Here is a 17025-nt window from a genome sequence, read left to right on the forward strand (position 1 = left end):
GTTCGGATATTATACAAGGTAAGCCGGAAGCTTCTAAGTGATTTTAAAAATCAATTATTCGATTACTTCTTAGGTTACTTTTTTATCAAATTATAAATTATTAAGCCTAAAAACTTTTGACCAATTTTGTACATACCAAAGCTCACCTCAAATAGTTTAACTCGGAATTATTTTGTTGACACCTTAAAATTATTTAATGATTGGTGATCTATATTGTTCACATTGAAAAATTGAAAAATATTGTAAGAGTAAGATTCGAAAGGTAAGTATACGATACAGCAGCTCGATGCCGTCGTGTGGAATTCTAGAAAAAGGAAAGGCCGTCGCAGAGTATGCAAAAGCTTTTAGCTCATGGTATGAATGTACGCATTGAAACGAATGGCTTTCACGGCACAACGCTATCATCTGCAGATGATATACAACTCCCGGAGAACCTTTGAACACTGCGGACTTTTCTCACGCGTTCATGCGGCAAAATGAGGGCCGCTATTGGAAAAGAAGTAGTTAGGATTTTTTTTCTATATTTTGAATCGTGATTAACATCTAAGATTCTCCGAAGTATCGTATTTATGAATTAATCTGCTAAAGAAATAAAAAAAAAAAAAAAAAAAAAAAAAAAAAAAAAAAAAAAAAAAAAGAAAAAAAAATAGAATCTTGATGGATTTATTTATCCGTTCAAGGAATACACGTTGAAGCACGAATTAATTGTATGTAAATGTTTCGTTTTATAGCGATTTGAAATGTCCCGAAAAAAATGATTTAATTTATAATCTATCTTTTTATTAAATGAAGAAAACTTATTCAATTGTACAATTTACGATGAACTTTATGATTTCACATTTATTATTCGAAGCTCGTATCTGCGACAGTGCATTTCTAAATATTTTCAAGAAAAAAAAAAAAAAAAAAAACGAACTTCGAACATCTTTCAGTTGATTTAGTCAGGTATATCCATTAAGTTTTGCGAGACTGCAATGGTTTTATTTACGGTTAACCATAATATAAAGTAGAATGCGTGAACTGTAACTGCAAAGAGAAAGAGAGCTTATCCGTCTCGACAGAAAGATTTATAGTGTATCACAAAGTTAGTTTAAATGCAACAGCTGTAGGAGAACTTGCACGTGGCGCGAGGAGCCACGGCTACGGGACTGACACGTGCATTGCATTGAACATTGCCACGTGTCGCACGTTTCATTTTAAATATAAGTGATGAGCGCACGGAAATATTATTAAAATTCTTATTTACTATAAGAAAAATATCGTGGTGTATTTTTTCTTTTTTTTTTTTCTTTCCTTTTTAAACAAAGTAACTCTATCGAGTATAATTAAATTTCAACTAATTGTACGTCTTTTAACATTAATTTAAAGCCATCATGATTTCAAACATTATAATAAACATTATTGATAATATTTTTTAAATTCTTAATGACTATTTGTTATGAATAATGTAACATTAACGGAAATTAATAAAACGAAACATACACGCTACACGGTGGATCATAAAAATTAACCGAGGATCTGATTACACCTGTTAAACTTTTAGATTTCGTGACTCAAGCTATGAATAATAAACTCTAACGAGATTTCCACGCGAGTTTCTTTTGTGGAAATATTTGAATATATATATATATATTATATTATATGGTATCACTTTTTTTTTTTTGTCGTTGCATGGCTCTTCGCTAAGGAATTGTCGACCCTAAAGGAGATTCTAGAAATCAGAGAAAAAGTCAGAAGCCAAAAGAATTCGTCCAAAAAGAAGAGAAAAAGGTAAGAGGAATGGGGATCTGGAGAATACCAAAGAGAGAATACGTCTTCCAGGGAAGGATCGGCTTCAGGATGAGTCATCTCGCGAGTCCGTCTAAAGTCGTTGACGGCGATCGAATTCCCTTTGCGTCCATGGATTGTTGAGAGTATCTTAGTGAGTCTTGCGAACGATTGAGAAGGAAAGACAATCGTGGATCCGGATGAGAAAAAAGGAGACAAGAAGCGGCGCGTCGGACCAAGCTCTTCCGTCCATTATCGACGAGCCGGCGTGCATATACGGCTCGAAACACGTCCTAAAACCGGTTTCTCGATCGGTTCCACGAACTCTACGAAGCCGGCGGATCCGGGTGTATACTTGTGCACTCCTCTTTCCTCCTTACTTCATCTCTTTCGAAGCCTCCTAAGCTAATGCAAGAGAGTTTACGAGAGAAAACGAGAGAGAAAAGAAAGAAAGAGAGAGAGAGAGAGAGAGAGAGAGAGAGAGAGAGGGAGAGAGAGAGAGAGAGAGAGAGTCTCCTTTTGTCAAGACTTCCGCGACTAGCGGATGTGGGCCGGACCGGATTTACCTTTACTCGCACCATATTTTTAGTTCTTGGGCAAGTAATGTACGTAGGTTGTATCGTTGATTCTTGTCTAACATTGTTAGAAAAGTCTTTAAAACCATCTTCGATTATGCATCTATTGCGTGATTGGTTATCGACGTCTCTTACCAATGTATCTGTTAAAATATCATAGCTTTGATTAGATTAAAGCGCCGCAAGGTATGTCCAGACCGTGTTTCAATTCCCTCTTGCCATCATCTTGCGATGCCTTTATCGATACGACATCCAAGTCTTCGTTGAAGTTATCGTTGTTACCATTGGTCAATTTCCTCTTTCTCTCTCTTCCTTTCTCGTTCTCTCTCTCTCTTTCTCTCTTTCTCTCTCTCTCTCTCTCCGTCTTGCTTTCTCTTTTAATGGATTACGCCCTGTTGGTGCATACGGGCACCAGTATATCCGGTCCTCTTGCACTCACTTCCAGAAACTTATCGATCTGCTCTTGTCAGCTCTGTGGTTTAACTCAGCTCGTTGGTTTAAGCAATCGAACTTCTACTAGAATTGATTGCACATCTAGTATTCTACGGAGTTTCTGAAAGTACTATGTTGGGTATCTTAGGTGACAGTGTAATTCACTCCGCGGTTTAGTTCTGCTTCGTTAAAAAAAAAAAAAAAAAGAGTATATCGAGAGGAAGAAAATAATAGTGAAATCTCGATTCAATCTATTAAAACGTTTTTAGACACACGATTTATAATTCAAATATTGGATTCTTAGAAATTTCGTGTAAAACTTTTGAAATTTAGACCATTCATATCACGAAAGTGTTCATTCACTGAATATAAAAGTGTGAGAAGGAGAGGATTACTTCCTCGCACACGATCCGAAGCGAACTATCATCCATCACAGCCGTTGATCGTTGGCATGCATCATGCATTTTTCTAGCCCCTTCGCAGGTTAGTCTCGCACACGCCTCCATTCGGCACGTGCTTTTGTCACGCGACTCTATCTTGCTCGACTATACCATACGATCCATGACCTAACAACGTTTTACTATCATCTAACCTTTTAATGATTTTTACCATCGAATTCACGAATTTTTCCAAATTTTTTTATCGACCTATTTATATTTATTTATCGTTCTTGTCATTAATGAAAATTTTTTCACCTTTATAGGATGCATATAATATATTAGAATTGTAAAGAAACCAAAACTTCTCGACATTAAGAAATACAATTCATCAGCGATGTGAATCAACGAACCGATAATAATCTCGTGTGAAATTTTCGTCGACGAGCAGGTATTCGACGATAAAATTACGAAGAATGCACCGCGCTTATTTCATTTACGAGCTTTCGCGGAAATCCGGCTAGTATAAGTATGGATGTTAACAGAGAAGAAGGATAAGAGAAGACCAGGTTAGAGACAAAGAGAGAAAGAGAAAGAGAGAGAGAGAGAGAGAGAGAGAGAGAGAGAGAGAGAGACAAGGACAGAGAAAAAGGGTGAAGTTGAATCTCTGTCTACAACTTGTATTCACAGTCCCTTGTTTCTCGAAGCGGAAAAGTAGAAGCCGTAGTAATTAATGTTCGGAGTCGACCTTAAGAGCCGGTCTCGTAGAAATTACAATATCTCATTGTGCCGTCATTCTCTAGTCTTTTATCTTTTGCAACAAAGCCATGCTCGTCAACCTGAAGAAACTCGATAAAGTGTTAATTCGGTAGCATAGGTCAATGTCGAAGCAAATATTGGTCAGGCATTGTTTCACGAAAACTTAAAGAAATGTTTTACGATGAAAAAATTTTTTATTTTAGAGGCACATTTAAATCATTGTTAAAATTTTTACAAACAATTTATAGTTTGGTTCGAATAAGATAATAAATTTTTTTGACAAGTACACTTTCTTTATTTTCAATAAGGTTTTTATCTCACCGATTCTATATCTTTAAAGAGATCATATAAAATCGTTTAAAATCTTCTCGATGGCTACGTGCTCCCGTTTCACGTGAGTTCAAGAACGAAGCGTGACCAATGTATTTGCCGGAAATACGAAGTTATGAAGTTAAACTAACTTACGGCTAAAATGAAATAAATATTTTTACAGAGTGTGGAAATGTATATTCTATGATCGATCAATGAACTTAGGAGTCCTGTTCCCTAGTGTACGGTTGTTATTAACTATCAAGTAAAATATCTCTATTGATCGATTAACTTATATGGATCGATTAGTTTCTTTTTCAATGATTTTAAATTTCTTTTAAATATTCGAGAATGAAGAAAAATAACGAACGAAAAGTTTTCGTTTGAGTTTACCGTCTAAATAGAATTCCATTGAGAGCGTCGTTATAACGTTAGAGACATTCATCACTCTTGTTACAAAGATCTCGAAAATCCTATGATTTCGATTTTCATTGAGAATCCTCGTACATTCATTGAACTATTAATACCTGAGCGAATATCCAAAAAGAAGAACACGTGAGACACCCGATGGCGTTTGGTTCGGACAAGCAGATTTTCCACGGTTCAATGGACGTCAGAAATCAAAGTGAAAAGCAACGAAGGGCAGAGGCACACCGAACGCCGGCACAGCGCACAGAGAGACAGACCATAGTCCGTTCGAGGGTTCTAACTAGGCACCTAGCTGAGTGCACGCGCGCGCGTACGATGTTTCAGTACGGCGCATAACTCTCATCGAGACATACATTTCCGCGTACACGACGGAACGTACGTTAAATCTGAACAGCATCCACGAAGCACGTTCCAGATCCACGTGTTTAATTCACGCTCGAACGATTTACTCCTTTTATGTGTACATACGTGTGCCCGTCTATGGATACGCGAACCTGTCTTCTACGAGCTGAGAAAGAAGAAGAAAATTTATCGTCTTAACGCGCTTTACGATTTTCGAAAGCTTTGTAGTTCCCTTCGAATTTACGTTATATCCAATTATTTCGAGTAATTTTAAATGGAATTGAAGCTCTTTTTTTCTTTTTTTTTTTTTTTTTTTTTTTTTTTTTTTTTTTTTATTTTTTTTTTTTTTCTAATCCTTGGAAATACCATCGAATAATTTTAATGACTATTGAGTAAATTTTAAAACAATATTTTTAAATATTTTTAATTGAACATCGAAATATTTAAAATTTATATTAATACGATACTTATTACTTATAAATGTAAAAGTCGTAATATCAAGAGACATTGGATAGATAAAAGTTCACTATTTTATAAAATATGAATCAAAAGGAAAGTTTGTATGTTGGTTTCTCGTGAAAAAGCGTCTTCTGCTTTTTGAAAGCTTCTTTTCTACTTAAGTAAATAATACGTGGAACGATCAGACCAAAGGGAATTCGCAAACTCAGAAATGGCTAACTATTTTCTCAGGAAGAAAAAGAAATAGAGAAAGACTTTCAATCTATTAACAGATATCGTTAAAAAAGAATATGACTAACTTAATAGTAGTAACTTCAAATGTTTGCATGAGATTTAACACAAATCTAAATGTTTTTCTTTAATTATAAGTTGTCTTAAATTTAGTTTATACAAACTTGTTTAATGAATTCAGAATTTAAAAATTGCAGTACTTTTTATTTTTTTCTCTTCTTTAATCTTCGCATGCACGTAATCCCTCTTCTAAAATTTTCCTAAAATTTTCTTTATCTCAGAGATTTAACTTTTTCTGGCCGTAATTATATTCTATTATTAACAAAATCTCATGATATTATTAATCATGATGTTATAGAATTATAATTATAATACACGAAAGTAATAAAAAATGATTATAAATCTACTAGAAATTTATTATTGAAATGACGATAAAAATAACACGCAGTTAATTCTAAATCGGCAGGGTGACAAAAGAAGAAAAATTTTAGTCTCACCGGACCTTATTAAAAAAAAGTTTTTGCAACTTCTGCTAAGCGTCTAGTAACTCGCAAAATAAATACAAATGGTTTTTGCTAAGAGAAAAAAATAATCGGAAGAAAAATTCGAGAGAAAGAATTCGTTCTATTTTTTTTTTTTTTTTTTTTTTTTATTCATATTAAATTTATTATTAGATTTATAATGTGTCCAATGTTCGAATTGTATTGTCATCCTTTAGATCTTACTATTTATAGCATAAAAGCAACAACATTCGATTGTTTACCTTCAAAAGATGTTTCTTAAAGAGAACGTACATCCATACAAAACTCATCAGAAAAGAAATTATAAACGCGAGTTTCTGAAATGAAAAAAGCAACTACCGACGAACGCTTGTACATACAGGAGATAAAATAAAAAGTAAACGGAACGTTCTAACAAGTGCTAAAAAATAAAAGCACGTATCTTTCATAGTTTACAATAATGCTAAAACTCTGTATCAGAAGACAAGTTTCAAGCTCTTTTAGAACCCACAAAGTTATAAAAAAAAAGGCCAAGAGCCATCTTCTTTTTAATCTCTTTCTTGCTGGAAGATGCTAAAACTTCTTTTCTTTTTTTCTTTTTTCTTTTTTTTTCTTTCTTCATCTGGAGTCGCGTTTACTAAATGATACCTACAACGTACTTGTGAGTTCTTTCGATGGTAGAACTCCATTAGAGATTCATGATATAGATTTGTATGCGCGGCACGCGTAAACGGTGTGCGTTACAGAACGTAAAACTTGTGACAGAAAGAGTGGGAGCGATAAAGATAGAGAGAGAGAGAGAGAGAGAGAGAAAGAGAGGAGAGAAAATGAAAAAGAAGGAAAAAATGGAACATGAATTCATCGAAAACGTGTTTTACAAGCATCTTGGTTCCCATTTCGAAATCTTGTCGTTTTGAGTGTTACGTGACTCCTAATTGGAGTCAGCTCATCGTTCGAACGATAAATAGCAGAAATCCATGTAATCTTACGATGCAATAGGATGCTTTAGAACTCTATTTGAATTTAGATCTTTAGAAATTGAGATGTTGCGAATACTAGTATAATCTAAATAACTTCGTTATAGGAAATTAGTATGCGATATTCAGCTATGGTCCTAAACTTGTTATATCCTGTAGTCATCCCAGGTGAATCAAAAGTCGACTTCGATCTATTGAAAACTATCATCGATATATTAATACGAAGTTTATTTCATACATAGTTATGTTAACGTTACTGCAAGCTTTGTACAATATTATAAAAACTATTTACTTTATAGATTTTTTCCTATAGACTTTTGCATTCCAATAATTTCAAACATTTCAAACATCAAGAGATTTCCCATTGACGTTTCTATTGTCGAAACAAATATTCAAAGCAGTAAAAAGCGTTGCTTTCTATAAAAATTTGAGATTTACAAAGTCAGAAAGAGAAATTCTCTTTAAGTTCAATTTCTATTGAACCAGACAAAACTTAAATTTTACTATATAATGTTTAGGCTCCTATAAATTGTTAGATCTCCGTTATCATCTAGAAATCATTCCAATTACATTAGCCTTTTGATGAAAGAAAATCTTGTTTAAAGCTTCTTGCAATTACGGTACTATTAACGAAACTGTGCAAAAGGAATAGACGTTTACGTGTTTCACATGTGCACGCATGCACGCAAATACTTACGTGTGTATGTGTGTCATTAGAGAGAGTACGCAACCTGGCCGATACTCGCTTGCCTTCCCCGCTTCATTCAAGCGTGGCACGCCCTTGTTAATTCTGGTACAATATTTAAGCAGGGGTTCATAACCATTGTGCACACACATCAACCGAGTAAATCTCGTACATCCAACGATCGTGGACAAGCGGACCTGTCTAATTTAGCATTTAATGGGGAGGGAAAAGAGAAGCAGGTCTTTTAATCATCCTACTAATTTGTCAGCAGGTAGACATCGCGTTTCAGCAAACTCATTACGTTTTCTCCCAGCTAATTTCATCAATCGAAAATCGTTTTGGTTAACAATCTTTACATATTTCCATTGTTCTGCACTTAATGGGGGGGGGGTGAGGGGGGGGGGGGTAGAAATAAAAAAAAAAACTGAAATAAAACGAAAGAATATATTGAATATCTTCACTTTCGATGTATATTAAATAAATATAGAAAAATCAATCGTTCGATAGGTAAATCCTTTTCTGATAAACTATTCTAAAGTTATATACATATATGACTTTTCTTAAGGTTTTATTCTCGTTAAACAGGATGAACGTGGTCCGTCATAGACGTTCGATAAACTTCCGATAAAATATTCTCATACCTTCCGTCGACTTTGCGCAAGATACAAATCTGACTGATTTATGGAGCACGTGTGGCGATACAAACAACCGTTGATTTACCGTCCAAAGTATCCGCGAGTGTGACTGCTTTACGATTTCCCGATTCAAAGGTTAACATTCCTAAACTCGGGCCTCGTGGAATAACAACCATTCCCCTATCCTTTTGTTTAAGAAAATTCTTTGCGTTCTCTGACTATCAGAATTCACGATTGGACTACATTTGAATTGAATAGATCTTAAGAACCGATGAAACGAAATTAATGCTTTAACGTTTATCAAAATTAAAAATTAAAACGTTAAATAAATTATAAAGATTAAATTTGATTTGAACAAAGAATGAAAAGTAACATAAGATAACAAAAATTTTTAAGTTCTATTCTCTTTAAATTACACAAGATAGATGTAAGTACGTAAATACGTTGATGCAGACAGGGTTAGCACTTTCCTGCGTTCCGTATACATTCAAGCTCGAACGAGCTTTCTGGATAGGGCTCGATATATAAAGCTTTATTAATGGAATAACGCTTGGCGCGATAGTCGCGCGCGACAAAGTGGACAGAACCGCTGGAACGCATCGAACGTTAGCTCGTTTGCCGGAGACCTTATTCCCTCTTTTCCTTCCCTCTCTTTTCCTCTTCCTTCTTGCCTCTCCCTCTCTCTCCTCCCCTTTGTATATGTATTTCAGAAAACTAGCTACGCTGGGTTTTTAAAGCAATTAGAGTAACAGTAAAAGAAAGAGAAAGAGAGAGAGAGAGAGAGAGAGAGAGAGAGAGAAAGGAAGTATAAAATGAGAAAAATATAGTAAGTAGTTAAAAAATTAATAAAAAATCTTTATAACCTTTTAACACTTTTCGTTTTGACTATTTCATTCGATACTATTTATAATTTTATTTCCATTTTAAACGATCGTTGCAACCGGTACATCAAATAATCATAGAACGAACGTTCATATGAATTTAAAGAAAGGTTCGCTCGCTTCTACATGAGACAACGACTGCCAATAATTGAACGTATGGATAAATTGGCCAATGCCTATATTGATTTTATTTTGAACGTTCATTTAATTTTATTTGAGTATCCTTCGAATATTGATCAATCGGGTGGAAAATGCATTTGCATTCTCGTTGGTTCTGCTGGTCCTCTATAGATTATCGAAGGCGAAATATTTATACACAATGCATCGAAAAAATTCGAAGCAGGCTTTTCTTCGCAGCACGTTATTTAATCCTTCAAGCTTATCAATGGCATTCTCTAATGCGATATTGTTTTTTTTTCTTTTTTTTTTTTTCATACGAATTATATTAATATAACCGCGTAAAAAAAAAAAAAGAAAAAAGAAAATCTGCTAATAATTCTTTTAATCTTATGGTAGGTATTCAGAGTAATTTGTAACGATAGATTCTCAGCAGTCTTTTTTTTTTTTTTTTTTTTTTTTTTTTTTTTTTTTGAAGTAGATCATCGTTGTAAAAAGTTGTCCCATTACGAATTGCCATTATAACACGGTACAAAGATATTTCGATGTTTTATATCTTTAACCTTTTAATATAAACATCGAATGATGATCTTTGTTAATATTTTTGTTAGTTTATGACAACCGAACGAAAATATCAGATTGAACGAAATTTTTATGTATAAGATACGATAAAGGAAAAAACAAAAAAAAGAAAAAAAAAGAAAAAAGAAAAAACAAAACAAGTATAAATATGATGAATAAGAAATCATCGATATACATCTTCTCGAACAATAGCTAACGGCATAGAACGTGATCTACGAATCGTGCGTAACTCGTGCGGCAAAAAAATATCGTTGTATTAAACGCGTACCATCTCAACAACGTCACCGTTACACCCCCAGGTACAGACATCACCATCACCAGCATCACCATTAACTCAGGTATATACACATACCTATATACTATCGTCCACCACGTCGCTTATATTTCTCGTGCGTGCTCCTGACACGAAAGGCAATACACCGGCAACTTATGAATATTTACGCCGCTTGAATATGCATACCACTGACAATGTATTATTTTTGCTGGACGGAAGATCAATATAAACCCCTCTCTCTCTCTCTCTTTCCTTCTCCCTCTCTCTCCCTCCTTCCCTACCTCTCTCTCTCTCTCTCTCTTTCTCTCTCTCTTTCTCTCTCTTTTCTCAGATTTTCTAAATAGTATTTTATCAAGTTTTATCATCTTCAAATCGTCTTTATTTATTTTTGATTTTTATGAATTGTTAAACGATAGGAAAGAAAATTGTTTTCTTCTTCTGTTTTTGAAAAAAATATTTATATTTATATTATCAAATAATCATATTTGAGTAATTGAATTTGTATTATTTCGAAAGTACATTATGTTTTTGATATCAAAATGTATCCAGAAAATATTTAGAAAATATTTGAAACAAATGAAATATCGACTATACAAATATATATATATATATATATATATATATATATATATATATATATATGTGTGTGTATCTTATATTGATGTACTCATATACTCGTGTATTTTCATATGCATAGATATGTTCCAAGCTTACAAGAACGAAAGAGAGAAAGGGACAAGAAGTCTGTACGACATTATACTGACACACTTGCTTTCGGAGAACGGACAAGAACTCGTCGAATGTGATTAAAACGAAGATGATATGAGCTTTGTTTCAACGTATGCACATGTAGATATGTATATTTATATTATGTATGCCTATGTAATACGAATATATATATATATATATACATATGTATATTTTTTCGATCTCTTTTTACAGCACCATTCTCCATACCGGTACATTCTATCGTGCGAAATATACAACTGGAATCGAAATGTCAACCGTCGTACGATTTATGACTCGAAGAAGAGTCCGAGAAATAGAAAAAGTAAAGAAAAAGAGAGAGAGAGAGAGAAAGAGAAATAGAAAGAGAGAGAGAGAGAGAGAGAGAGAAAGAAAGAGTGTAGTACGGTTATATAGAGAACACGCCATTAGTACGAAGTTGATAAAAAAGAGACACTCGTTTTACTCGAATAACTTAAAACAAGTACGATATCAATGTACGGGTTAATTAAATTCGTTGAACTATCTCTCATTCATTGAAAATTTTGCAATCGGAAAATAGGATTTCGGTTGTTTTTCTATACGAAATCATTTTGAGAGAGTATTAGTTTAAACCGTTAACCAAACTCAAAATGTTATTATATAATTTATAACGATGCGTTTTTATCAAATGGACTTTCTAACGTATCGTATGATAAAAAAAAGTTGCGATGTTTATTAAAGGGTATTCTTATATAAACTTTAATTTCGCGCGTACGTAAGAATTAACGATTATTAAAAATAAAAGGATTAAATAAAAATCATTTTGATTAAAGATATTCGAGCTTAGTGTTAAAATGTTTCATCCGCATATGACTGAGTTAATTAATGCGACGGCCAATCTAATCAACTTGAATGAAGATCGTAAGTAATGTTGGAAACTTTGGTAAAGTGCACTTTTACGTTGATCTTGCGAAGGCCGGTATAAGATGATATATATATTAGAGCTTAGATAACTGATAGTTTCTTATATGTATAAGCAATGATATAAGTTCAAAGAGCTGACTTTAAATAGTGCCAAAGTAGATTACTAAATTTCGTCAAATAGGAGTAAAGTTTTACTTCGTCATTCAAAGACTTATTGATTAAATTTCTCGATTTTCTCTCTATAGAGAAAAACTGAAAAGAAAAATCTTAAAAAGAAAATATCATTTTTTTTTTTTTTTTTTTTTTTTTTTTTTTTTTTTTTTTTTTTACAGTTATTTATGTCGATGGAAAACGATTTGTTAACGTCTTTCTAAAAGATAGTAGTAGTAAATTTCTCTTGATCATTCGACGCATTGAGAATTTCACGATGCAACTTTCTTATTATTATTATTATTATTAATAATAATAATAATAATAATAATAATAATAATAATAATAATAAAAACAAGAAGACATCATCGATGCACTTATCGTTCCATGCGTCGTAGTGAACAACGTGCCCCACCCTTCAACAGAAATGAAGAGGGGGATTAGCCATTAGGCGGAATGACATACGGTTTCTTGGGAGACGTTTTCGCGATGAAAGATGGACCGCGAGAGAAATTTAATGCATATGACCTGGTCGCACGGTGAAAAGAAGCAAAAGACGAGAGAAAGGGGAATAAAAAATTGGAAAGAGAGAAAGAGAAGGAAAAAGAGAAAGAAAGAAAGAAAGAAAGAAAGAAAGAAAGAGAAAGAAAAGATTTTGTTTGTCCACGTAATTCAATTAGACTCGGTAGCATCGAAATTTAATGGGCCGCGTCGCCGTAACGTTGTTCTGGATCACTGCCACCAGACTTCTCTCGTTTAAGAGTGCGACCGTACGAGATCTTCTTTGACTTTTTTATTTTTTTTTATTTCTCTTTCTCTCTCTTTCTCTGCTTTCTCAACTTTTTAATTCCCTTTCATGTCGTCTCTTTCTCTCGGTTATCCTCGATCGATCAATGGTACGAGAGTCCAAAAGAGGAGAGTTTCTTCTTTCTCTTTTGCGCATTGTAACTGAATAGAAAATAAATTTCATTCGGTTGCCGTGCGTGCACTACATCGGTTTCCCATCGTCACCTTGGTTTTTTTTTTTTTTTCCTTCGGTGAATCGAAATTGCGAGCACAATGAAGAAAGCCTGGTCGCTCTTATCTACGAGTGAAATTCGTTTCGTATCATTTAAAAGTTTATGTTATGCGTATAATATTGTACAACTGTATAACCGATTACGATGATAGATAATATATTCATCCAATCGCTTTTCACGAGCTAATCAATTAACGCTTATTTCAATAATTCTCAAGCAGACCACACGGCATATTTTTTTTTTTTTCTTTCATTTCTCGTCTTGATCGTAATACGATCAATTAAAACTTGACTATTCTTAGGAAAAGGTAAAAGGTCTCCTCGAGATATCGCCCTTTAACATCTAAAGTGGTATCGTTGCCTAGTCGAGGAAGGTCGAAGATCGAAACGATCGATCCTGGAACATCGGAAGCGATTCGAACGTTATGCCGCTAATAAAGTAACGTTATCTTGGTCAAGTTTTCTTTGATCGTTGCTTCAAAGACACGCCCGACAGACGGATGTTATCCAGACGTATCCGTTCCAACTATCGTAACGATCGTGTCAAAGGCAAGTCACGAGGAGATCTAAAAAAAAGAGAAAGAGAAACAGAGAGAGAGAGAGAGAGAGAGAGAGAGAGAGAGAGAGAGAGAGAGAGAGAGAGAGAAATAGCAGCGCATCTCGAGACTGCGCTCTACGAAATAGCGCAAAGCAGTCTGGATAGTCGCGTACTTGGCTATAACTTCCATACGTCCTGGAATATCCCCCTTAATTGACTAGAGACGATTTATCGCTATATGGAGAGCTCTTCCTCGTCTGTAGTTTTACTTCACTTTGGTGGACACATAACAAGATGATATGGATAACAAATCGATTTTATTGCTTCTTTGTAATTGTCTCGCCGCGTAAAACTTTTCGATCGTTCGTATTATCGGATAATTAATGTCACTAGATCAGAGAATATAACGTTAAAATATTTACAATAGCTTTTACGCGTTGTTTGTTCTTTTTTTTTTTCTTCCGGAAAATCGTCAAGAGTTGAAATAAAATTGCGTCGTTCGTTCATATTATCTTAAAGCAATCAAGAAATGTAAATATTACAATAATTTACCTTCATTATCGATTGAGAATATCCCGATGCCATCACCAGCCCGTATGCTGTAGCCTATTCTGGAATCACCACCAGGTGGGTCCGCATCCTTGGCACGTACACTAGTCACTAGAGTACCAACCGGTTGGTTCTCGAAAACATTCGCAGAGATAACGAAATCGTCGAAGATCGGAGCATGAAGGTTCTCGTTAACGTCAACCACTTCAATGACGAGCAATGTTTCGGAAGACATCGAAGGTTCCCCTCTGTCCTTGGCGACAATAGCGAGAGTGTGTACTTGCCGTTCCTCGAAATCTAAGCTTTGTGTTGTTCTAACAGTACCGGAGAGTTTATCGACCTTGAAATATCCTTCGCTTTCCATAGCGTCTGAAAGGAAATACTCGATGTCACCACCAGCTCCTTCATCTGGATCAGTAGCATCAACAACGGCAACAACGCTCCAAATTGGCACATCCTCGCGAATCTTTGCGTTGTAATTAGGTAAAGCGAAGCTCGGCGCATTGTCGTTCACGTCTTCGACGGTTACGCGAACCAAAGCATCCGAGTATAATGGCGGCGAATCGGTCGTGCCTTTTCCACCGTTGTCCTTCGCACGAATCTTCAGTTCGTAAAGTTCTTGTCTTTCTCTATCGAGCTTTCCGAAGACGCTCAATACGCCGGTAATAGGATCGACTTTGAAATCGTTCGTCTCTGTAACGAGATAATAGGTCACACGTGCGTTCTCACCAAGATCAGCATCCGTCGCGTTCGCACGCCAAACATTCGTACCATTCAGAGCGTTCTCCGAGATACGAAAGCTGGCGAGAGATTTTTCGAATTTCGGTGCATTGTCGTTCACATCCAGAACTGTTACCGGTAACATTTTTGACGCTGACTTTTGTGGTTTACCCAAGTCGTATACGCTTATATTGAGAAAGTATTCACTTTCTCTTTCTCGATCTAAATAACCAATGACGTTAAGATCACCCGTGTCCGGATCGATCCCGAAAACGGAATCTCGATCGCCACTGGAAATACAAAAGACGAGTTTACCGTTGTAATCTAAATCGCGATCCCTCGCTCTTATTTTGGCAAGTGTAGTACCAAGTTTGACGGATTCGTTTGTTCTGATTTCGTTTGGAAAATCGATAAATTCCGGTGCGTGGACGTTCTCTCCATAGCGACTTGGAGTCAAAGAATACTCGTCGTTCCGAGACGGCATGTTATTTCTTTCTGCCGAAGCAATGGCATCCGTCAGACGTCTAGCAACACCGGTGTCTTTGCACTCGAATGCTCCGCTTTCGTCGGAAAGAATTCTTCCTTGAGAGGCAAGATTCCTCTTGGCGTTGACCAGATGCATGTGGACTGGATTCACGTCGGCAAAATGAGTACCATCCGTCGCAGTGACGTTGACGATTCTCTCGGTCGCTTTTATATCAGAAAGATCACAGGCGACCGATAGAACACCAGTCGCTGAATCGAGAGTGAAACATCCGTCAGAATTTCCGGAAACTATGCGATAACTGATGATATTACCCGCGTCGAAATCTATCGCGGAAACGGTGATGATCTCGGAGCTGATTGGAACGTACCTTGGCACGTGCCCGGTGCAATCGATTCTCTCGAACTGAGGACGATTATCATTGACGTCTCGCAATCTAACTCGTAAGCTCATCTCCGCTTGGCGACGATAGGGCAAGCCCCAATCACTTGCTCTCACGTGCAACAGATAATCCCTCTTCATCGTTTCATAGTCGAGCACCTGCTTCGTCCTCACGATCCCCGTGAAATGATCGATCTCGAAAGGTACTTTCTTGATGTTGTCGATGCTGTAGGATATGTAAGCATTCTCGCCTGAGTCACGATCCTTCGCCGTGACCTTGACGACCGAGGTACCAGCTGCTTCATTCTCGTCTATCCAGACTTCCATCTCGGACTGCTCGAAGACCGGGTCGTTGTCGTTCGTATCTATCACGTTGATTTTCACTTTGGCGGAAGACTGTTTTCTCGTACCTGTGTTTCCCTGATCGATCGCAGAAACGGTAAGAGTATAAAAGGCTTTCTTTTCTGCGTCGAGATTAACTGCAGTATAGAGCATTCCTGTCTCAGCGTTTACATAAAATTCACCACCTTCGTTACCACCAACTATCTCTAAAAATACTAAAGCATTTTTTCCCTCATCAGCATCGGTCACCTTCAATCTGATTACCGGCGTATTGACTGGAGCGGTTTCTGGCACGGCTTCTTCGTAAATTTCCCGACTAAAGACTGGTGCGTTGTCATTCAGATCGGCCAAATGTACCGGTACAGATTTGTAACTGAAACGTTGTGGTATACCACGATCCATAGCCCTTAAAGTAAGATTGTAACCCTGCAAGGCAGTCTCTCTATCCAACAAACGCAAAACTTCGATGTTGTATTCGGTCGGACCAGCCTGCCGTATCCTGAAGTGTCCGGCCGGGTCGCCCCCAACGATGTCCAAGCTCGCGATCTCCCCGTGTATGCCCTCGTCACGGTCGATCACTCGTACGATAGCATAGATGTCCGCGTTCGAGTGCTCTACTATGTCAGGCAGGTGGTGAACATAGATTTCTGGGGCATGTAGATTCACCTGTCGTACCCTGATCATGACTTTTGCTGTGCTTGCTCGAATAGTACCCACGTTACGAAATAGTGCTCCACGATCCTTCGCTAAGACCACTAGTTCATGTATGGCGTGCTCGGCGTACCTAAACACATATATATATATATATATTTATATATATAAAGGATGGCTATTTCATTTTTCGTTTCGACAGATAAGAGATAAGGAACGCTTGTAAATG

General features: G+C 36.1%; 1 protein-coding gene across 11 annotated transcripts in view; it reads right to left on the bottom strand.

The window, feature by feature from the left end:
* LOC124946400 (fat-like cadherin-related tumor suppressor homolog) overlaps positions 1 to 17025 on the bottom strand; it is a 298435-nt gene that overhangs the window by 162268 nt on the left and 119142 nt on the right. For all 11 annotated transcript variants that reach the window (XM_047487030.1, XM_047487029.1, XM_047487028.1 and 8 more), the window contains one exon: positions 14222 to 16929. In XM_047487030.1, the coding sequence (XP_047342986.1) occupies positions 14222 to 16929 (2708 nt within the window). The remainder of the gene's footprint in view (positions 1 to 14221; positions 16930 to 17025) is intronic.

The sequence above is a fragment of the Vespa velutina genome, chromosome 2 (genome assembly GCF_912470025.1).
Source record: "Vespa velutina chromosome 2, iVesVel2.1, whole genome shotgun sequence".
Lineage (NCBI taxonomy): Eukaryota > Metazoa > Arthropoda > Insecta > Hymenoptera > Vespidae > Vespa > Vespa velutina.